Source organism: Canis aureus, chromosome 4 (assembly GCF_053574225.1).
Source record: "Canis aureus isolate CA01 chromosome 4, VMU_Caureus_v.1.0, whole genome shotgun sequence".
NCBI lineage: Eukaryota > Metazoa > Chordata > Mammalia > Carnivora > Canidae > Canis > Canis aureus.
Window position 1 is genome coordinate 60,915,914 of NC_135614.1, and position 22,764 is coordinate 60,938,677.

Here is a 22,764-nt window from a genome sequence, read left to right on the forward strand (position 1 = left end):
CGATTCAAAGTGGTTAAACACTTTGGCTCAAATTTTACAGTGAATCAAGGGCACACGTAGACCTAGAACCTGAAGTCTTTGCTTCTTGGTCCAAGATTCCTTCCACATACTCCACTACTTGAAAACCAAGGACTTAGGGTTCAGAGAGATAAAAATAGATCATGGCCACTTTAAAAAAAAAAAAAAAGGGAATTCCAATAGACCTCAATAATTTATTTGCATATGAATATATTCAGCTAGTGGCTCTCATTCCCTCCAATGACTTCTCTTTGAACTTAATGATTACAACAGGTTATTACATTTCAGCTACAAACAGAAATTAGCCATGCTCCATTTCTTGATTAATGCTGCAAAGAAAACATTTCCGTCTCAGATTTGTTCTGTCACTTATGAATGCTTTATCAGATATTAATCCCACCTTCCCTAGCCTGGCCAAAAAGCAAAAGCCTCTCTTAGGGAAACACCAAGCTACTAGTAGGCTATCCCTGCCAGAATGCCTAGGGAAAAGGTGATGGTAATAGCAGCAGCAAGTCAAGGATGAGGGTGAAATGGTGTGGCACTGAGGAAAGAGATTGGGCTTTGAGTTCCAACTCTACCACAGACACACTAGATGACCTGGAGGTATGTCACTTTAGCTCTTGGGCCCTGGGTTTCCTCCTCTGTAAAATCATCTGCCCTTCCTATTTCATGGATGTATCCTGAAGAGCAAACAAGGTAAGAAATTAGGAACCATGTCACTTAAACTGTACAAGATTCTATAGGTTTGTGAGAAATTATTGCTAGGATATAAAACATCTCTATCTTTGTTCACTGTGGCTCCATATAGAATATTCATTCTGAACACCACCAGAAAGCAGAGTAAAAATTTAAGTTAGGTCAGTTCTATCAATAAATTACCATGAACTTGGAAAGACTCCTAAATAGCAGCTTATAGAAATAGCTTTAGAAAAAAAAAAAATGTCAGTGTTCCAGGCTGATGTTTCATTCTTAAGTATTATTTATAAAAGCCTTCTGGAAAAGTCTGGCTGACACTTATTAAATCATGAAAGAACAATAATAATTTCCAGGAAAGCAAAGGCTCAGGAGAAACATGTAATTTCTCCATGAATGAGAATGCAGTGGCTGTTCCTGTTCAAGATATGACAACTTTCTCATCTAAAAATATACTGTTTATCCACAGGTTTTAGAAGATAATCTATTGCAAGTTAAGGATGTACACTATAAACCCCCAAAAAACCACAATAACTAAAACAAAGTTAAAAGCTAAAAAGCCAAGAAGGGAGTTATTAATAATATGGATTCATAAGAAACATTCAATTCCAAAGAAAGTAAAATAAAACAGGACAAAGAGAAAACAAAGAGTAAAATGACAGATTTAAACCTAACTATGTGTTTATACATTAAATATATATGGCCTAAATACCACAATTAAAAAAGAGATTGTCAGATAGGTCTTGCTTTTAGATCTAAACTGTATTACTGCCTACAAAAAAAATAAATAAATACAAAGATAAGCTGGAAAAGTAAAACGCTGGAAAAAGATACAACTTCCTAATAACAATAATCAAAAGAAAGCTCATTATCAAAGTAAATGAGATAGCAGGCAATACTGCCAGATAAAAAAAGTGGTCATCTCATGATGATGGAGGAGTCGATTCATCATGAAGACATAACAATCCTGAAACGCATGGGTAGCTCAGTTGGTTAAGCATCTGCCTTTGGCTCAGGTCATGATCTTAGGGTCCTGCCTATTGGGCTCCCTGCCCATGAAGAGTTGAGTCTGCTTCTCCCTCTCCCTATGCCCCTCCCTCTGCTTGTGCTCTCTCTCAAATAAGCAAAATTAAAATTAAAAAAAAAAAAGACATAACAATCCTAAATGTTTAGGTACTTAACAGAGTCAAAATAAATACATGACAAAAAAACTAATAAAAATGAAAAAAAAGATAAAACTTATTAATAGTGATAGGTGGATGCCTTCTCTCAATAACTGACGGAAGAAACAGACAGAAAATCAGTCAGGATATAAAAGAGCTGACCACTATCAATCAACATGACCTAACTTGACATACATAGAACACACTACTCAACAGCAGAAGATACATTCTTTTTCAGGGCACACAGAACATTTATCAGGACACACCACATTCTGGGCCATAAAATAGGTTTCAATAAATTCAAGAGGATTCAAGTTTTATAAACTGCAGAGTTCTGACTATAATGGAATTAAATCAGAAATCAATAAAAGGGAGTATCTTAAAAAAAAAAAAAAAGAGAGAGAGAGATATCTGGAAAATCCCAGATATTTAGAAAGCAAATAATGTACTTTTAAATAACGTATGGGTCAAAGAATAAATCAGAAAGTACTTTGAACAAAATGAAAATGAAAACATACCATATTAAAATTTGTGAGATGCCACCAAAGTAGTGCTTAGAGGGAAATTTATAGTACTAAGCAGCTGTATTAGGAAAGAAAGGTCTTGAATCAATGACCTCAGCTTCTGTCTTAAGAAACTAGAGAAGAGGAGTGCCTAGGTGGCTTAGTCAGTTAAGTGTCTGCTGTTGGCTTATGTTATGATCTCAGGGTGTTGGGACCAAGGCCTGCACACACTGGGCTCTCTGCTCTGCAGGGAATCTGCTTCTCCCTCTCCTTCTGCCACTCCCTCCCACTCGTGCTTGCTCTCAAGCTCTCTCAAATAAATAAAATCTTAAAAAATAAAAAAAAAATAAAAAAAACAACTAGGAAAGAATAAATTAAGCCCAAAGGAAACAGAAGAGAGATAATAAAGATCTGGGCAAATATCAGTGACTACAACACAGAAAAACAATAGAGACAATCAATGAAACCAAAAGTTGGTTCTTTGAAGGTCAATATAATCGATAACTTCTAGCCAAGCTTGTCAGGAAAAATAGAAATGAGACCAAATTACCACTATCAGTAATGAGAGAGGTAAAATCACTACAGTCTACAAATATTATAAGATAAGCATTTATTAGAATTTTAAAACCCAGCATTATCGTATGATCCAGCAATTCCACTCTTAGGTATCTCCTGAAAAACTGAAATCAGGGACTCAGACACGTATCCACTAAAGTTCACAGCAGCAATATGCACAATAGCCCAAAGATGAAAACAAACTCAATGTCCATCAATGTCTATGAATGGATAAACAAAATGTAGTATACACACACAATGGAATATTATTCAGCCACAAAAAGTAATGATCTGATACATGGCACAAGACAGATAGTATGCTAAGTGAAAAAAATGAGACCATAAGGATATTCGCATGATTCCATTTACATGAGGTACCTAAAATATGCAAATTCAAAGACAGAAAGTAAAACAGATGTTACCAGGAGCTGGGGGAGAAGAATAGAGTTACAGTTTAATGGGCATAAGGTTTTTGTCTGGGATGGTGAAAACTTCTGGAAATAGGTATTGGTAATGACCCCACAACACTGTGAATATACTTAATGACCCTGAATTGCACACTTAAAAAAATGGTTAAAATGGTAAACTTATGTTATGTATATTTCATCACAATTTTAAAAATAAGGGAATGTTTTGAACAATTTTATGTCAATAAATTTGACAACCTAGAGGAATGGACAAATTCCCTGAAAGACAAACTACGAACGCTCACTCAAAAACAGATAATTTAAATCTATATAAAATTATTTAAAAACATATAATCTAAATAGTCCTATATATATTTTAAAAATTGGACTTGCAATTAAAAATCTCCCCACAAGAAATCTCCAGGCCCAGATTTGACCTCAAACATTTAAGGAAGCAATAATACCAATACTACACAACTCTTCCTGAAAAGTAAAGAGGATAAAGTATTTCCTGACTCTTTCTACTAGGTAATAGTAGATACTAAAACCTGATACTAAAACCAGACAAACATTATAGAAAGAAAATTAGAGACCAACATCCCTCATTTTGTGTCTAGAATATACACACAAAACTTCTGAGAAAAGTTTTAGCAAATTAAATCCAACAATATGCTAAAAGGATAATACATGATTGCTAAGTGGCATTTATTCCAGGAATGCAGGATTGATTTAACATTTGAAAAACAATGAAATTAACCATATTAACAAACTAAAAAAGAAAATTCCTACAACCATCTCAACAGACCTAGGAAAAACATTTGACAAAATCCAACATCCATTCCTGATAAAAGCTCCCAGCAAATTAGGAACATTAGAGAATTTCCTAAACTTGAGGAGGATATCTATGAAAAACCTATAGCTAATATTACACCTAATGATTGGTGAAAGACTGAATGTCTTCCTCCTAAGATGAGGAACAAGATGACAATATCTGCTCTGACCATTTCTAGTCAATATTGTACTAGAGATCCCAAACAGTACAGTAAGAAAAAAGAAATAAGGAATCCAGATGAGAAAGGAAGAAATAAAACTGTCTTTATTCACAAACAAAACTATGTAGAAAATACAACAGAAACTACAAATGTTAAAGTTGTGAACACAAGTTTAATATGCAAAATAAAAGTTGTAGAATGTAAGTTTAATATGCAAAAAAAAGTCAACTATGTTATTATATATTAGTAGTGAATAATCAGATATTGAAAAGTTTTGAACTACCAATTATAACAGCACAAAAAACCTTAAAATATTTAGGGAGAAATTTCAGCTCAGATGCTGCAGTATGTGATGAGGAAAACCATTAACTGAGAATCAAAAGACCAGAGTCCTGGTTCTGGCCTGTTTTGCAGCTCAGTGTCTTTGAATCATAGAGTCCTTCTCCTTCTCTAGGCCTTTTTTCTAATCTGTACAATAATAGGATTGAATCAGATCAGTGGCCCTCAATTTTTCTATACCACATATACTTCTGAAAATTTGGTAAGAGGCACTGAATCTATCCCAGGTAAATGTTCTTAAAGAGAAAAATTTGTATGTATCTTGAGGAGTTTAAGATCCTGCAGAGCTCCATTCAAAGACTCTCCTCACCACCCCCACACCCACTAAAGAATACCTGGAGCAGGTGATTTGAGACCTTTGGCAGTCCTATCTCCCTCAACGTCATCAAGACTTTTAGAAAATTACGAGGGGGAGAATTCTTACAGAGCCCTTATCTCCATTAACTCTCCACACACTGACCAGTTTGATGGAGGTGGGGTTCTCCACAACTGAGTAGGCAGGAAGAGGCAACATGATGAACTGTGTGGCTGGCACAGAGGAGCTACTCTCACTGGAATCCTGTGGGCACAACGGAGAGAAGGACAGTTATGGAATGAAGAACACCCAGGGCCGCCCACAACACAGACTGATCGAGTTCAATAATCACAAACAATGTGCTTATCCAAAAAGATGAATCTATCTCAAAACTTTAAGAACAAAAATAAGACAGAGTAAACTGTTATCGCAGAGAATGCGGACTATCCTCATTTTAAAGATGAGAAAACTGAGGTCTTAAGAAACTTAAGACTCCTAAAAATCACATAAGCAGTTAGTGAAAGAACCCAACTGTTCTGACCCTGCCAAGTGTTCTTAACATCCTATTGATCTAGCTTAACTAGGCAGGTGGCATGCTTCATTATCATAAGTAGCACTAAGGCAGGAACAATAAAATGGATTTAGGTCTAACACAGATTCCTTTGCATGGGGCTACAATGCTCTCGTACTTATAGGCCATCCTATATTCCTCTTGACCGGGGCAGAACTCCTCCTCTCTGAGGATGCCACACTACCCAGGGTAATAGAAGGCGTGGTGGTAGCTCCCCTGCTTCTGGGGGGACCAGGCTGTGGGATTGCTGAAACTGCTCTTTCCCTTCAACCGGGAATGGCTGGACTTATGCCACTGGAGAGACTTCCCTCTTAACTATCGTTCTTATCAACCTGGCCTTGAAGAGAGCTTTCTTTTTCCTACCCACTCTGCACCCAGGAAGACTATTTGGAAATTCTCCTACTAAACAGTTCAAGGTGCCATTGTGTCTGCTGACACAATCTTCAGGGAACATAAAATCCTAATAGCCTGAGAGATCCTGGCTTTGATTCATGGATAGCCTGTATTATTTAAATGCTGTTACATACTTCAGGTACTCTCATGTGAAGAAAGTCCTGGCTATGCTGGGCAAAAGGAGTTGGTTGAGTGCTTAAGAAACTGAGGAGAACTTTAAGTAAGCCCAGGGGCAAAAGGTTCAAGAGGACTGTAGTCCTACTAGAAGTCCACACCAGTACTCTTAATCACCACTGCACAGTGCTAGCTGCCTTTGTAGTAGTTCCAGATAAACCAAAAGAGACATCAGTACAAAGTCACTTACCCTCATGACAGTTACCACTGACATGCTCTCCCCAACTTGGGGGTGGGGCACAGCCAGGCTTCCAGAGGGGAGGTCTGGTGAGCCATTCACTAAGGTCTCTTCAATTACCAGGCTTGTCTGGTATGGTTGGTGGCTCTCCCCTACCTCCAGGGAAGCCTCCTCCAGGAGCACATCCTGGCTGAGGATCTCTGAGGTGGTGATCTCTTGTACGACACCCGGCTGGGCAAGGGCTCCCACCTCCTCAGCTAGGGCCTCCACAGCCAGGCACTGCTCTGCCATGCCCGCATGGCTGGGCACTGCCTCCGGGGCAGTGTTGGACACAAGCGATGGTCCTTTAGGGGACATCTGGTTCTGGGCCACACAAAGCTCTAGCTGAGGGCAGTTGCGGTCCTCCTGCAGGCTGCTCTTGGGGATGATGATATAATCTGAGCGGGGGAGGATCTTGCGGAAACCTGGGATGTCCGGAACAACAGCAGTCAGTGCAGAGAGCTTGGAGTTCTGAGGGCCAGGAAGCCAGTGAGGGGGAGACAAGCAGAGATAAATGTAGTTAAGACCACATGCACATATATTTATGATTACATTTTTCAGTTTTTGGATTATTTTCTGCAAAAGGGACCAGAAAGACTCCTCTCTTGACCTAAGATTTTGAGAGGGTCAGCCTCTGCCAACAGCAACGCTGTCTTCCTCTGAACCACACTTAAGCCCATGTAGCTTACTTGCTCAATCACACACGAGCTCATAACAGGGATCAGACTCTGGAAAGGGCAATGATCTCGGCATTCGAAACTGGGAGCTGGAATCCCAAATCTGCACAGCCTTGAGCAAATACTTTCCACTTTTATGTCTTGCTGCCCTATCGGAATATAGTTATTTATGAGCTCCTTTCCAGCTCTGATACTTTAGAATTCCAAGGTAGTAGAATGTATACTGTTCAGTAAAACCCCCAAAAGCATAAAATACAAGCCAATAGGCCATACTGGACCTCAAGACAGAAAGCAAGGGTTCTGATAACACTGGTTTCTCCCAGACTTACAGAGCAGAAAATGAACTGATCTCTTCACGAGAGAAAGTATGTATGGATGGGGATATCTGACAAGGACCTGAATATACTGGGGGATACAAATATTAACACTGACTAGGATCTTAAAGTTTAGAAAATACTGTCCTGACCTTAACAATGCTATTAAGTTGGGTAATATTACTATTCCTATTGAAGCTCAGAGAGATAAACCTTCTCCAAATACAAAATCAGTACGTCGTAAAGCTAGGATTCCAAGCCAGGTCTTCTAAGGAGCAAGGAAACCAGGTACTAGAAGTGCAACCTTTCATGGCTAAGGAAAAGGTACTTTTGTTTTTTATTTTTTTCAAATTAAGCTGCAAGTTACCCAATAAGGAAAACAGAAAAGTTCAAAGTCAAGTTAAATGAAAGCTGAAATTAAATGGAAATCATTTCAGATGCATCTTTTAAAAGGAACACTAAGTCCATTACAAAAGGATCCTTAAATACATCAAAAGCAAGAAGTCGATGAGACTACTTAAGGTACAAAGGAAGCACTCAGAGATGAAAGTTGAAAGAAGCACTCAGATGAAACATAAAAGCAGACAGGCCAAATCCTTTATGGAGCCTTTACTGAAGAGATAATGGAGAAATGACATTCTCAAGTCACCCTTTGAAGCAGACAGGTCAGAACAAGATTAAATGGTAGCAAATGCATAGAATGATCTGGACTTAATCAACAAATCCAGGCACCTAGACACCACGGCGGCCTGAATGACATGGAACCACTGGTCCAGCAAGAGACTAGAAGGGCTGCCGAGAAACCAGGCTGCCAGTAGGTCTCTGACAGGCTCCCAAAGTATGCAGGCTAGAGGGTCTCACCTTCATACCAGGCAATCTGAGAGAGGTCAAACACGGCACCCCAAAGCCTTACCTAGTCTTGGCATATTCAGACGCTCATTAAATCACGCCTTTTCTTATTATATGGTCACTGGACACTTAACCTACTAAAGAGTGATATTTACTGACCAAGGCATTATGTGCCAAGGGCTCAGCTAGGTCCCTTATATTATCTATTTTAAACATTGTGATACTATTATTCCCCACTTTCAGATGAGGAAATGAAGACTCAAAGGTTAAATGATTCTTCCAAGGTCACAGTTAGTAAATATCAGAGCTAATTAATTCATGTCTTGATAATAGCAGTAGAGATAATAGTAGCTATAAAGTCCCAGACAAGAAAAAAATCATTGTAGATGATTTATATAAAAAACGTCTTATAAGTATTAACCTACATTAGTGTCTAGCTTTAAAACGGTTATCCCTCTGGGAAAATGTAACATTTTCTTGTACCAGGGCAGAAGGTTGCTGACTTTATGATGGGGAAACCACAGAGAGTAAGTGCACTTTTCCTAGACTTCACTTCTCCTCCCCTCTAAACTGTCCCCCAGATTCAGTTTAGAAACAAATCATCTGGGCAGCCTGGGTGGCTCAGCGGTTTAGCACCTGCCTTCAGCCCAGGGCCTGATCCTGGAGATCCGGAATCGAGTCCCATGTCAAGCTCCATGCAGGGAGCCTGCTCCTCCCTCTGCCTGTGTCTCTGCCTCTCTCTCTCTCTCTCAATAATAAATAAATAAAATCTTTAAAAAAAAAAAAAAAAGAAAAAGAAACAAATCATCTAAAGGAAGGGGTATGGACTGGTATCTCCAAGACTTTAGATAACACAAAACTTTTCCAGAAGAGGAATGCCAAGCCAATAAGAGCAAGTCATTTAAATGGCAGTGGCAGATGGCCTCCACTAAGGGAAAACACAACCTCTTCTGCTATAACATAGCTGTTGCATTCCTAAAGAATCTGTGCTCTATATTATCAAAAAAGAAATCAGAGGGATCCCTGGGTAGCGCAGCGGTTTGGCGCCTGCCTTTGGCCCAGGGCGTGATCCTGGAGACCCGGGATCGAGTCCCACATCGGGCTCCCGGTGCATGGAGCCTGCTTCTCCCTCTGCCTGCGTCTCTGCCTCTGTCCCTCTCTCTCTCTCTCTCTCTCTCTGTGACTATTATAAATAAATAAATTAAAAAAAAAAAAGAAATCAGAAATAATATTTTAAATGAAAAGAGGAGTTAAGGTTAACCTTGCAATAACAAGATTGTTTTTCCTGCAGGAATCTCAGTCTAACAAAAAACCAGCGGTACAAATAGTTGTCAGTGTTATGTTACTATTAACTAGAAATACAAAATGGCTGACAAACTGGAACACCTCCTCATGCATTCTTTATTTCAAGCCTGTCTCCTCCATCATCTTCGGCTTCTGGCATAGTGCATAACCACCAGTGGTAACTGAAGAACATCACATTATACAAGGCAGCTGTATCTACTTCCAAGCTCCCCAGCCCAATTGCTGATTACATTTTTAAAACTGACACCAATCAGTAGAACACATACTCATGACCTTCAATGAATAACATGAACCCATGGTGCAGGAGAAATGCCTACATAAGCTACTCCATTAAGATAGGTAACACTGACTCAACTCAAAGTTTGCTCAAGAAGAGAAAAGGAAAAAGGAAAACAGGGGGTGGGGGCTTCCCAAGGCCTTCCCTACTGACCCAATGGAGAAATTAGCTGGGAAAAAAATTACTTACAGGATCCAAGCCTTCTTTCTCTAGTTTGGCTTTCTCCAGGTAATAACTCCTTTCCGCCACGCTGAGGAGCCTCCAACTTTCACTAATCTTCTTATTGATCTCAGACTGAGGGAGGTGGGGGAGTTCCTGCTGCACTTTCAAGTAGATGTCGTAATAGTATAGAAGGTAAGCCGACCTAAAGGAAACAAGGATTTCTTAAGATTTTCCTTCATTCAACCAGTAAGTAGTTCAATGGTCAGGTCTGAGAGTGAAGAGGCAAAAACCTAGCTTTTCATTTCAAAGCACTTATCTAAATATGGGCTGAAGCAAACAAAGAAAAGCCCCAGATAGTATATAGGAGGTTTCTCCCTCCAGAAACCTGGAAGCAAAAGCTTGTCTGATTTACTTTTCCATGGACTACTTTTTCTGCAGGAATGATTGGCTTTAAAGGTCAGTATGAGCAGATACACATGTGCCCTGTCATCCCACTATCAGAAAAGGTTACTCATGGAGCTAATCAGTCTGGTTATGGCCCCCCCCCCCCACACAAGCTTTACTCCTCTACACAGCCTCTGATCACCTCACGGGTCAACAGCACCTCCCGAGAGCTGAGAAACGGAAGTAAATTAACTACCAAAGTAACCCAAAAGTGGTGACCTCAGCAAGAAGTTGGAGTGTCCAGTTAAGAGGGAGATTAGAGCTAGAACATGGATAATCTTTACACATATCACTGGTACTACTCATAACGCTGTACTTTCATTAATTCTCTATTTCCAATCCTTAAATGTTGACAATGTTAATAATAAATAACATACTTCATTTGTACACAGCTTCCACCATTTGTATTGTACAATTTCCTATGAGAGCCTGAAAACATGATCAAGATCCAGCCCAGGAATGGCAACTGATGGTATCAATCAACCACTTCCTATTCCCCATCTCCCTCTCCCCACAACACCAATGCCCATCCAGAGACTTCAACAACAGACACGGCACCCTCGGTGAATCCAGACACAGCCTAAAGTCTTCCTCAACACAGTTCTCCAAGCAGCTTGTGTTTATAAATGTCAGCTACCAAAAGGTGTTGGCTAACCTGGGTTTCTTGGCCTTTTCTCCATGTATTTTATACTTTTTCTTCTTCTTGGGTGGCCCAGGGGAGGTATAACAGTAGGCTTCCTCAATTTCCTCCATCACGACAGTTACCTCAGTACCATCATATGATGCATCCATGGCTAGAGGAAAAGTCAAATACAAACAGGTTTCAAGAATTTATCCTAAAGGTGGCAGCCACTTGATCCAATGATCCCCTATCCCTGCTAGGGCCTCAAGGTTGTCATCTCCCAAACTCAGCAGATCCTAAAAAGCACTGGGAGTACTTAAGAAACATACAGAACCCAGGGTTCCACCTCAGCTCTTCTGAATCAGAATCTCCAGAGGGTATGGAACTCTATATGCTTAAGTACCTCCGGTGATTTCTCTGACCAGGCAAATTTAGGATCACTAGCTTTGACAGCTCATTTGCTTATATTCACTCATGAGATATAGTAATTCTTCAACTCAAAGATTAGGCCCACAGTACAAGAATTCCACATGGTAACGGGTGAAAGGAATACTTGGCCAGTAGTCAGAAGTTCTGGACCTTCTCTCATGTTTAATTACCTTAAGCAAACTGCCTCACTGATTCATTCAGTTATTCATAAGATATGAAGTGCCTATATGTAAGACATTTCTTTACACCCTGCCAGCTTGTGTGACTTTGAACAGGTCCTTTAGCTATTTCAGGTTCAATTTTTTCACATATAAAAAGATAGGTATCTCACCCATCTTAGTACAGATTTATGGTGACAAGGCTCAAAAGATATTATAGATATAACTCTATTTGAGAACAGTCAAGTGCTACACAAAAGAAAGGGTTCACCAGTAAAGATTAATAACTTATGGCTGAGGCTGAGGTGCTTAATGACCCGCCTAAGGCCACCACACCCAAACAGGGACTTGAAAGACAAGATTTTTTTTTTTTTTTTAATTCAAAAAGCCAACTCTCTAAGCCTTCTTTTGTTATACTACACTGCTCCCTATTTCCACTGGCAACCCTCTAAACCAGCACTGTTCAATAAACTTTCTGCAATGATGGAAATGTTCTGTATCTGCGTTCTCCAATACAGCTATTAAACACCTGAAATGTGGTTAGTGTGATTGAGAAACTGAATTGTTTTAATCGTAATTAATTTAAATTAGCCACATATGACTAGTGATAATGGTACTGGACAGCTTAGGTCTAAACAGTAATCTGACAGACCAGCATTAGTTCTCTGGCTTCAGAAACAGAAAATCTAACAACAGCTTTTCCTAGGAAAAGGAAGGCACACACACAAAAAAACCCTGAATGACTAGTTCAAGAACAGTTAGTCTATTTGTGGCCACATTCTTAGTTGGGGTTTTACCCAAAAGACTCAATCCTTGAAGGGAGAAAGGTTTCCAGAAACCACTTCAATTTTATGAGACAGAAATGATACACTGCAGTTGCTCTTAGGATCTGTAAGAAAAGAACTTAGGATTCTGGAAAGACAGAGTTGCGGCAATAAACACAGGATAGATCTGTGTATTACAAACCCACTCACACCTCATTTAAACCTCACTCTACAAATGAGGTATCTGGTAAGGTGAAATGAGAAAAAGAGCACTGCTTGATAACTCGGGAGACCCGGCTCCAAGGCTCAACTCTAACCATGTGATCTCAGACATGTCTACATCCCACCCTGAATTTCAATTGTTCCTCATGTGAGACCAGAAGGCTGAAATCAGTAGCTCCTAAATCTGGGGGAGGCAAGAATACCTCTGAGAATGTTGGGAAAGCCAAAAACTCTCCCCTAGCAAATGCAGACAAACAATAACGTGACCTACAGTTTTAAAGATCTCTCCCAGTTAAAAACACGTTATTCCTAAGGTTCTTTCTTGTTCTGCGTCATCTCTTCATGATTTTCCTTCCCATTTAAGACAAATAAATCCTGCATTCCGCCAGGGTGCAACCCAAGAAGAGAACATAGCCCACAACTTGGTTGGGTAAGCCATAGGCCAGTGCCTTCACAGGGGAAGGGCTAGAGTTCAAATCAAGGCTATCCAGGGCGGGATCTGTGCTTTTTCTCTGCCCCTAACAGTCTTGCAGGGAAACAGTTAACTGCAGGAGCGCATCTGTAAGGGATGACATCTCGGTTTTACCACCCAGAGCAAAATAATTTAGGAAACATGGTCATTACAACCGCCTTGGGGTGGGGGTGGGGGGCAGGAAGGGACGACTCTGGATTTCTGCTTGTTTGACTACCCCCATTTTCAGCCTGGTTATGAGATTATTTTTCAAACCCTAGGCCTCAGTACAGCAATGCCCAAGAAGGCAGAATAATACAGAGGTTGAAACCAACCGAGGGCTTTGAAAGGCGAAAGCTGAGGATTTAAGTTGCACGTTTCTAGAACACCCACACAGAGCTCTATGACCTTGAGCAACCTATTTGCTCTAAGCCTCGGTTTTCTCATCTGTAAAACAGGATTAAGGGCAGTACATGAAATCTGAGGCGCTTCCGCTGTTCCAGCAGAGGCTCCTCCAAACCTCGGGAGGTGGCCTTTGACAGTCGGGCCGGCGGGGGCCCGGGCTGGCCTCTGGGCGAGCTCCTGTCGCGGCCCGGGTCCCGGATGTCCCGCACGTACCGAGCGCGGGAGTAGCCGACTAGGCGGCCGCTCGCGTCCGTGGCAGGGGCGACAGCACAGGGCTCGGAGCGCCGCGGCAGCCGCCCGAGGTCGCCCGGCAGGTCGGCGGCACCGTGCGGCGCTCGAGGGCGGGCCTTACCCGGAGGAGCGTGCGAGCCGCGCGGCTCACATTCCCGGAGGCGCCCGGCCCGGGGGCTGGACGAGGGGGCTGGCCGGCGCGCTCGCGCTCGCGCTCCCCGCTGTCGGCGAGAGGCGGCTCCGGTCGTGACAGCGGCAACAAGGAAGTGGAGGCGAGGGCTCGCGCGCGCATCCCGGGGGCTGGAGGAGCCCCGGCCCCGCGGCCCCGCCCGGCGACACACGGCGCGGAGTCGCGACAGCTCCTCTCGCTCCCCCTCGTCGGAGTCGCGACGTGGGGTCGCGGAGGGCGCGTGTGGGGCACGGGTTCGCCCCGCAGGCTCTTCGCCGACGCCTGCCGAGGGCCCCGGGGGTCAAGCCCCGGGGAGCCCGAGGGAGACGGCAGGACCACGGGCGTCCCCGCAGCACCGGTTCGGCGGCGGCGGCAGCGGCGGCGGCGGCGGCAGCAGCGGCGGCGGCAGCACACCTCGGATCGCCAGGGAGACCCTTCCCGGCGGCCCTCGCGGCGCACCGGAAGCGGCCGGCCGCGCGTGACTGCGTGCGTCCCCTGGCGCATGCGCGACAGTGCGGCCCTCGTGGAGGGACGGGCCCCCGGGCACTGCCTAGACGCCCGAAGGGGGCTGATGAGGCGGACGGACTGTTTCCGGCTAGAGGTTCCGGGACGAGGAGGAAGCTGCGGCCGCCCGCGGTGGGACGCGCAGGCCGCTTAGCCCCGGGCGTTGCCGTGGGGCGCTCAGGTAACCGGGGCGGGGCTGTGCCGAGCGCGGGAGGTCGAGGCCCCGCCTCGCCTCTCCGGGCCGCGTCGGGCCCCGGGGAGCCCCCGCAGCACCCGGTCAGCGCGGTGTTGGAGGCCCGACCCCGACCCCGGCCCCGCCCAGCTCGCCCCTGCGCGTTCAGGATGCGGCTCTCGCAGCTTAGTGCCGCATCGCGCCGTCCCCCCCACCGTCCCACACACACACTTAGGTGGGGAGTTCCTCGAGTGATTGAAACCGCGCCCAGTGACCAAGTGGAGAGGCTCTGCAATCAGACAAGGATGCTGTACGTTTCTCCCGCCAGCGTCGCAGACTGTTCTACGTTTGGACAAGTCCTTGCACGACCCCACCCCACCCCCACTGTCTTGCAAGTGTATTTCCAACCTGCATACTTTCCTCCTTGGACCACTGTCCCCAGTCTCCTAGTCACCACTATCCCCCCTCCTGGATCGATGCAGTGTCTTCCCACCTCCCCTCTTGGCGCTCTGCAGTCCATTCTCCACGCAACAGGCCGATTGATCTTTTTGCATCTTTTTTGCGCCGTAACTGATTCAGTCAGTCCCTGCTCAAAACCTTCCAGTGTCTTTTCATTCACGTAGAATAAAATTCGAACTTCGCTTGACTTACCAGACGCTGGCCTGGCTCTTACGTCATTCTCTTCTCAGGTCACCGCTCCATATTGGTAGTTCCCAGAACAAGGTGTGTAGTACTGTATGTTCAGAACGCTGGCTTCGTGCTGAGTCTCCCTGGATTTGAAAATCCCAAGTCCTGCCGTTGTGTCAGCTGTATTAAAGCATGTAAAGTAACAAATTCTGATTACGAAGTAGATCTTCAATAACTGGTTTCCATCCCTTCAGTTGGTTCCCAATCTCTGTAAAAATGGCACGACCAACCATTGATGGCTCAGTGCTCCGGCCAGAAATCTGGCAGTTATCCTGAACTCCTCTTGCAGTTGACATCTAGTCCATTAGCAAGATCTGCAAAAAACATAGTCCCTAACCAACTGCTTCTTACCATATCCACGATTACTGTAGTCCAAGCCACCATTATCGCACATCTGGACTCCTGCAGCAGCCTCCTAACTAGTCCCCTGCTATTTCTCTCAATTCCATTCTTTACCTAGTAGTTGTCTTTCTTCTTTCTTAAAATCCTTCAGTAGCTTCCCTTTGCATTCAAAGTACTGTATCCCAACTGTCTGTGGCCTACTAACCTAGCTTGCCTTTATCTTCAGATTTAGGGCCACCTCGTAGGAAAATGGATTTTACCCATTAGGTTCTCCATTTTGCAACCAAAGGACTCTTCTAAAGTGCAAATCTGATGGCATCATTTAAATAAACAGACCTCTATGGCCTCTATTGTCCCAGGATCAAGCTAGAATTTCTATGATCTGGCTCTTGTGTTTTCTCCAAAGACTTTTTTCCCCGGACCATTCCATCTTGTTTTCTATACTACTTTGTTGCCTTTACACATATTTCCTTCTATCACATGAACTCCCACTTGTTTATACTTTAAGGTCCGACATCAGTATCATTTCTTCTTTGAAGCACACTACCCATCCGTGTCCCACCCAGTTGATCATCCTCATTTCCGTATTCTAGTTCATAAGGACTCTGTAACCTCTTATAGTTTTCATGCACTCCAGTGTTCATCTTCCCTGCTTCCCGGATAGGCTTCTCAATGGTGAGCAGTATGCTCCTTCCGTCTTTGGTTGGCTGGCATCGAGCACAGTGCTTTGCACACAGAGGATGCCAAGAATGGATAGATACTTGTGTGGAGGTGGTGGTAGGAGTCAGCCCTTGCAAAGGGGCAGTCACAGCAGCTTCTCTTGTCCTTTGAGGACTCTCATGATAAAATGTCTTCACAGGCAGTTACCAAAACTGCTACTGCCTGATTATGTTTACTTCCTTCATGGTCATATAAGACTCTATAATTATCTTATTTATCTGTTCTTATTTTGTTTATCTTACTCCAGCATATTGTATGTTTCATAAGGGCAGGGACCTTGACTGTGTTGTTCATCACTGTATCCTTACCACTTGGCACCTATAAATATTCACTAAATGAATGTGTGGCTACCAGAAACATTCCCTCACTGAAAATCCATCCAAGCCAAATAGTGATAGAGCTTTGAAGATCTGATTTGGGTGGAATATCCAGCAGGATTATGGAATTGCAGAAAAGGCACTAATTGAGTCACGAAATCTGAGCTGTATGAACTTGAGTAAGTCCCTTCTCTGAGCCTCAGTTTCTGTTATAAAATGACCCAGGTAATAACACTTTGAATTTATACAGTGCACTGCTGTTTGTAAACCTCTTTTACCATATATCATTTCAATCTATTCCCACAATAGAACTGACATTATTTTTATAGAAGCTCCAAAAGTTTAAGTGAACTAGATCCTCTGTAAGATCTCTTCTATTTCAAACACTCCTTGAGCCTATATAAGTAATCCTTACAAAAAGTCAGTTGTATAAATCCTATTTTCTCTTGGCTTTGGCCTTATGTTATCATTTCCTAGTAGGATTTTGAAAAATATGACATCTTTTAGGGGGAATTCATTATCTTTGGTTCCTGACACGTACGCCACATTTTGTCTCCTCAGTTTTCTACACTTGCAGCAAAACAAGCCAAGAGGAGGAACACACTCAGCCCTGGTAGTTGTAACCCAGCACTCATTCTGTGAATATGGCAAACAAGGGGAACAAGAAACGTCGGCAGTTCTCCCTGGAGGAGAAAATGAAAGTTGTGGAAGCTGTAGACTCGGGAAAGAGGAAAGGTGATGTGGCAAAAGAATTCGGTATCACTCCTTCTACTTTGTCTACGTTCTTAAAGGATAGGGCCAAATTTGAAGAGAAGGTACGGGAGGCATCTGTAGGACCCCAGCGGAAAAGGATGAGGAACGCTCTCTATGACGACATTGATAAGGCTGTTTTTGCTTGGTTTCAGGAAATCCATGCCAAAAACATTCTTGTGACTGGTTCTGTCATTCGGAAAAAAGCACTAAACTTGGCCAACATGCTTGGCTATGACAATTTCCAAGCAAGTGTGGGCTGGCTGAACAGATTTAGGGACCGCCACGGAATTGCTTTGAAAGCAGTCTGTAGAGAGGATAGTGACAGATTAATGAATGGTCTAGGAATAGATAAGGTTAATGAGTGGCATGCAGGGGAAATTATAAAACTGATTGCAGACTACAGCCCAGATGATATCTTTAATGCTGACGAGACAGGAGTGTTTTTCCAGTTGCTTCCCCAGCACACGCTTGCTGCTAAAGGGGACCATTGTAGAGGAGGCAAGAAAGCAAAGCAGCGGTTGACAGCACTCTTTTGTTGCAATGCTTCCGGGACTGAAAAAATGAGACCATTGATTGTTGGTAGGTCAGCCAACCCACACTGTCTCAGGAACGTCCATTCCCTCCCATGTGATTATCGAGCCAACCAGTGGGCATGGATGACGCAGGATCTGTTCAATGAGTGGCTGATGCAAGTGGATGCCAGGATGAAGCAGGCAGAGCGCCGCATCCTCCTGCTCATCGACAACTGCTCTGCTCACAACATGCTGCCCCGCTTGGAAAGGATTCAGGTGGGCTACCTGCCCTCTAACTGTACTGCCGTCCTGCAGCCACTGAATCTCGGCATAATTCACACCACGAAAGTGCTGTACCGAAGCCACCTCCTGAAACAGATCCTCCTCAAGCTCCGCAGCAGTGAAGATCACAAAGAGGTGGACATTAGGCAGGCCATTGACATGATTGCTGCAGCATGGTGGTCAGTCAAGCAGTCCACGGTGGTGAGATGCTGGCAGAAGGCAGGCATCATCCCTATGGAACTGATGGATTCTGACACAGAAGCAGCAGTCAGTGAACCAGAGGTAGCCATTGAGAAGTTGTGGCACTCCGTGGCTATTGCCACTTGTGTCCCCAATGAAATCAATGTCCAGGACTTTATCACTGCAGATGATGACCTCATCATCTCGCAAGAGCTGATAGACGCAGAGGTCATCCCAGGCATGGAGGTTGGTGAAAATACAGATGAAGCCGGAAGTGAAGAGGAAGAGGAGGCATCTTTAGCACAGCAGCCAAAAATCACCATCACAGAGGCCATCTCAAGTGTACAGAAACTTAGACAGTTCCTTTCCACTTGCATAGGGGTTCCTGATGCCATTTTTGGACAGCTGAATGGTATTGATGAATACTTAATGAGAAAAATGACACAAACTCTTGTTGATTCCAAAATTGCAGATTTCCTTGAAACAAAATAACATAGGCATTTCCTACCTCTATTCATTTTGAAAATGTAGTTTACGAGAATAAAGTTTTTTTTCTTTTAAGATAGGCTATTGAACTTAAAATGTAAGCAATATTATAATGACAACATTCCAGTCCTCTGAAATAATCAGGAAACTTCCTTGAGTGGAATCTGTAAATGAAATTTGACTAATGTGTGTTATCTTTTGATTAATCAAGTGGTTCCCAAAGTTGTCTGCACCTAAGGATCTCTTGAGGATCTTTAAAAAATTTCCAAAGCACAGGCCTTATCCCAGACCAATGAAATCACAATCTATGGTGCTGGGTCACAAGCCTTAGTAGTTTGTAAAACTCCCCAGGTGATTCCAATGTCCAGAAAAGTTTGGAAATTACTGTGCTGACCACAGGAAAATCAAGCACACTGTGGGTCTGGAGCTCAGTGGTTTCCAAATGTTAGCTCACTTGGAAGGTTTGCTAAAACCCAGATTGCTGGGCTCTACCTCCAGTCTTCTGATTCAGTGGGTCTTAGATGGGGCCCCAAAATTTGCATTTCTAACCAGTTCCCAGGTCATGCTGATGCTAATGTGGTCCAGGATCCCTACTTTGAGAACCACTGGTCTAGCTGGATTCTAGTACTTCTCCCTTCAGCCAACCAACTGAATACTCACACTCACTAGCAAAAGAAAAAGAGGGGAGCATTAGCTGTTCTTATTCCGGATCCACTAACTCCTTTCTACTGATTTGGTAACTCTAGAATCTTCTTAGCTTTTCTCTTGGATGCCCCACCAGCTAACCAAGTAGTGAGTAGAGGTACATCTGTCTGTGCCCAAAGCATTGACAGGAGCCACCGAGCATATTAACGCATCTCGTAATGCTTGAGGCTTGTTACCCAGAGGGAGCTGGGGCACAGGAGAATTTGAGAATTAAGGAGAAGGTATGATACAATGTGGGGGGCCTTGTATATCAGAATCCTGGGAGAGAACATACAGCTTTGTGTACCTCTCTGACTTTCCAGACAAGGTGAGAGGGAAGTTTGTGGGAGAGAGGACACGTGTGACAGGATTTGGATTGGTCCCTGTTTGGATTATTCACGCTGCTCTCCACACCTGTGGATAATCCAGCCCAGATTTTGTGATTAAGATGAAGGCACACTGTTTGCCTTTGTTAAAATCACTTCACCTTTAATTCCTTTATGTTTGTTCTGCATAGACGTCTGCAAGAGCAGAGTTGATTTTAAATTATTTAGAACTACATAAATTTATAATCAGATTTATATTAAAGTTTTTCTCCTATAAAGAAGTCATTCTTAATATCCTTTATAACCCTAGTATCTGTTCCTAATATGGAAGATAAGTGTCTCTTTCATTTTTAGAAGATACATACAAATACCTGTCAGTGTTGTAGTATAGTTTTTCCTTCCATACAGGTTAATTTTGTGGTTACTTCAGGAACCCATTGCAATTCAGTTATTTTTCTTTCTGTAATCATTTAATCAAAACATATATAAGGCAGATATATCATAGAATGTATGGGGCAGCCCGGGTGGCTCAGCGGTTTAGCGCTGCCTTTGGCCCAGGTCATGATCCTGGAGACCCAGGATCGAGTCCCATGTCGGGCTCCCTGCATGGAGCCTGCTTCTCCCTCTGCCTGTGTCTCTGCCTCTCTCTCTCTCTCTCTGTCTCTCATTAATAAATAAAATCTAAAAAAAAAAAAAAAGTACGGCTTCCATGTTGAACAAAACAACAATCACAAAAAGCATATTTAAATGGATTTTTGAAACCTTATTTTGTATATTTTTCCTTTTAACAAGTATAATTTTAATTAAAAGTACTACACATATTTTAAATCCCTAACACTTCAGAAAGGAAAATAGTGTCTTCTGGCTAAGTCCTGTGGTTCCACTTATTGACAGCAACTTCACTACGTTGCTGTGTCATCGTTTTGTGTCAGGATTACTGACACAATTTCAAATTCCTTTCTTCACCTTTCTTCTGTTTGGCACATAATGTTAGATCTATTGACATCCTGCCATTTCCCCTGCCTGAGTGTCTGTAGTAATTCTCAAATGCCTAAAATAAATAAATAAATACAAGACTAATTATTCAGTTGAGTTTTAGCACCCTCTAGAGTTGGCTACAACCTACATTTCCAGCTTGCTTGCTCAGTACAATTCAGTGCGGGCACTGCCCCCGATAGGCGGTTTTCTTTCACTCTGTACCCACGTGTGCTGGCATGATTTCACTTGAATGCCTCCCCCTGCTCTCTACCAACGTAGGTCCTCCACAAAACCCCTTCAAGAACTGGAGTTCTCTTTCATAGCCTTTTTTGAAGATTCAGTACCTGTTTTACCCTTTTCTCAACTCCTTGGCACTTACAGTCTCTACCAATTTTTATCAATGAAAAAATATTTTTTTATCAATGTTTCGTGGCTCTTGGACTAGACTGTAAGCTCCATGGAAGCAGGGACCTTTGGTTATAACCTTAATGGTGCCTAGCACTGTGCTGGGCCCATCACAGGCACTTCAATAAACATTTGTGTATAAATTGATATATACATATAATGCGTCAATGCCACCTTTTTATAAAACTGCATGAAGCACTGATTCTATTAGAAAATGACTTGAAGATAGGGTAAGGCTGTCCTCTATTTGAAAGAATTTGCAAAAATTTTCCATGGATATTATTGCCTCAAATAGTATTCCAGTCCAGATTATCATCTGTTTTTTGATAGTGAATAGTTCCAATATATAAAGTTAAGCCTATTTCCTTCCACATAAAGTCATTGCAGGATTTACACACATAAGACTTTGGGGGCGAAAGCTTTAAGTGCCTTGCACATAGTAGTACTCAGTAAATATGTGCTTAAACTTGCTTAAAAAAAATACCATGTTCTTGATTCATTTAATATATCATAATGAATTAAACCCTTGTAGGTGGAAATTATAGCCAAAAGAGAGAGCTTCTGTAGTCTGGTTTACACTGGCTAAACGTTTTACTTTGATTCTGTTGGTACATTATGGTTTTGTTTGATACTTTGTTTTTTAAACTAAAAGAGGTTGCTATTATCCCTTCTGAATCAGCTGTTTCATCAGGCCTGTATAGCTTCTCCCTGACTCTCTGGTCCCTCCTTCCCCACTTGATTTATTTCGCCCCAGTTGACCAATTCACTCGGTAGGCCAACATTCTGGAACTAGGCATCTACCTCAATTGAGCTATTATGAGGAAAAGAAAGTATATCTGGCAACAAGCAGTATTCTACAAATGTTATGTCATTACTATCCATCCTTATTTGGAACTTTACAAGTACTATCTAAAGGCAGGGCCCTCCCTTACCAGACTTTCCTTTCACTAACAGATTTTGGGGTTTAGTGTTCCAGAACCAGCAAGCCTGATTATTAGATAAAACTCAAGTTTTCTTTGCCCTGTTCTTAAGATGGGCTCTTTCATTAAAAAAGAAGAAAGCTGAGAATTGTTGCCTATTACATGCCAACCACCATTTTACTCCTTGTCATTCAATCTTTCCAGAAAATTGTAATGCAAAAGGACGAATGGGCTCAGATAATGAATTCCAAAGTTGCATAACAATTAAAGAATTGTTCAGGCTACCAGAAGCCACATAGTTCTTTGAAGTGGAATGTGGTAGCATATTCTGGCCACCAGAGGGCAGAGGGAGACTATATAATGGAGGCCACTTAGCCAACTCCAGAACCCTTGGAAACAGCCGCGTGGAATTTCTCTGACATGGTAGAGATTGAAAAGGAAAACAAGGAAAGATAGAAAAGATAGGATGTGAGGCTTGTTCAGGCAACTAAGAAATAATCGTAGCTTGGACTATCTAATCTACCCCATTACACACCTATCCCTCCACCGGGGAACGGGGAATTTTTCCAACCTATTGATAACCACAGGCCATGTAATTGACCCTGGAAAGATAGACATGCTCTGCAGATGAACCAATGTTAGAGCACTAACTATCCACCAAAAATATCTATGCTTGGACCTTATACCCACTGCCGGC

At 42.7% G+C, this 22,764-nt stretch overlaps 2 protein-coding genes across 5 annotated transcripts in view; one reads left to right on the forward strand and one right to left on the reverse strand.

The window, feature by feature from the left end:
• Nucleotides 1-14,029, reverse strand: part of HMGXB3 (HMG-box containing 3) — a 47,204-nt gene extending 33,175 nt beyond the window's left edge. Inside the window, exons 1-5 of one of the 3 annotated variants that reach the window (XM_077895923.1) lie at nt 13,752-14,029; nt 11,004-11,142; nt 9,932-10,106; nt 6,294-6,791; nt 5,131-5,229 (exon numbers count right to left, since the gene is read on the reverse strand). In XM_077895923.1, coding sequence (XP_077752049.1) covers nt 5,131-5,229; nt 6,294-6,791; nt 9,932-10,106; nt 11,004-11,140 — 909 coding nt within the window. In that variant the 5' untranslated portion in view covers nt 11,141-11,142; nt 13,752-14,029. Of the gene's footprint in view, nt 1-5,130; nt 5,230-6,293; nt 6,792-9,931; nt 10,107-11,003; nt 11,143-13,612; nt 13,728-13,751 lie in introns of those variants that run through there. The other 2 variants (XM_077895926.1, XM_077895924.1) reach the window with 2 other exon arrangements.
• A 260-nt stretch (nt 14,030-14,289) lies between these two features.
• Nucleotides 14,290-18,827, forward strand: TIGD6 (tigger transposable element derived 6). 2 transcript variants are annotated; one of them, XM_077895930.1, is made up of 3 exons: nt 14,290-14,484; nt 14,711-14,785; nt 17,103-18,827. In XM_077895930.1, exon 3 carries the CDS (start codon nt 17,186-17,188, stop codon nt 18,758-18,760), a length of 1,575 nt encoding a protein of 524 aa, XP_077752056.1. In that variant the 5' UTR covers nt 14,290-14,484; nt 14,711-14,785; nt 17,103-17,185; the 3' UTR covers nt 18,761-18,827. The 2 variants fall into 2 exon arrangements, with proteins under 2 accessions (XP_077752056.1, XP_077752055.1); XM_077895929.1 differs by lacking the exon at nt 14,711-14,785 and having other exon boundaries at nt 14,292-14,484.
• Nucleotides 18,828-22,764: the final 3,937 nt, after the last annotated feature.

Excerpts from the sequence above, each read along its gene's own strand:
- TIGD6 (XM_077895930.1), top strand. The coding sequence starts at position 17,186 with ATGGCAAACAAGGGGAACAAGAAACGTCGGCAGTTCTCCCTGGAGGAG.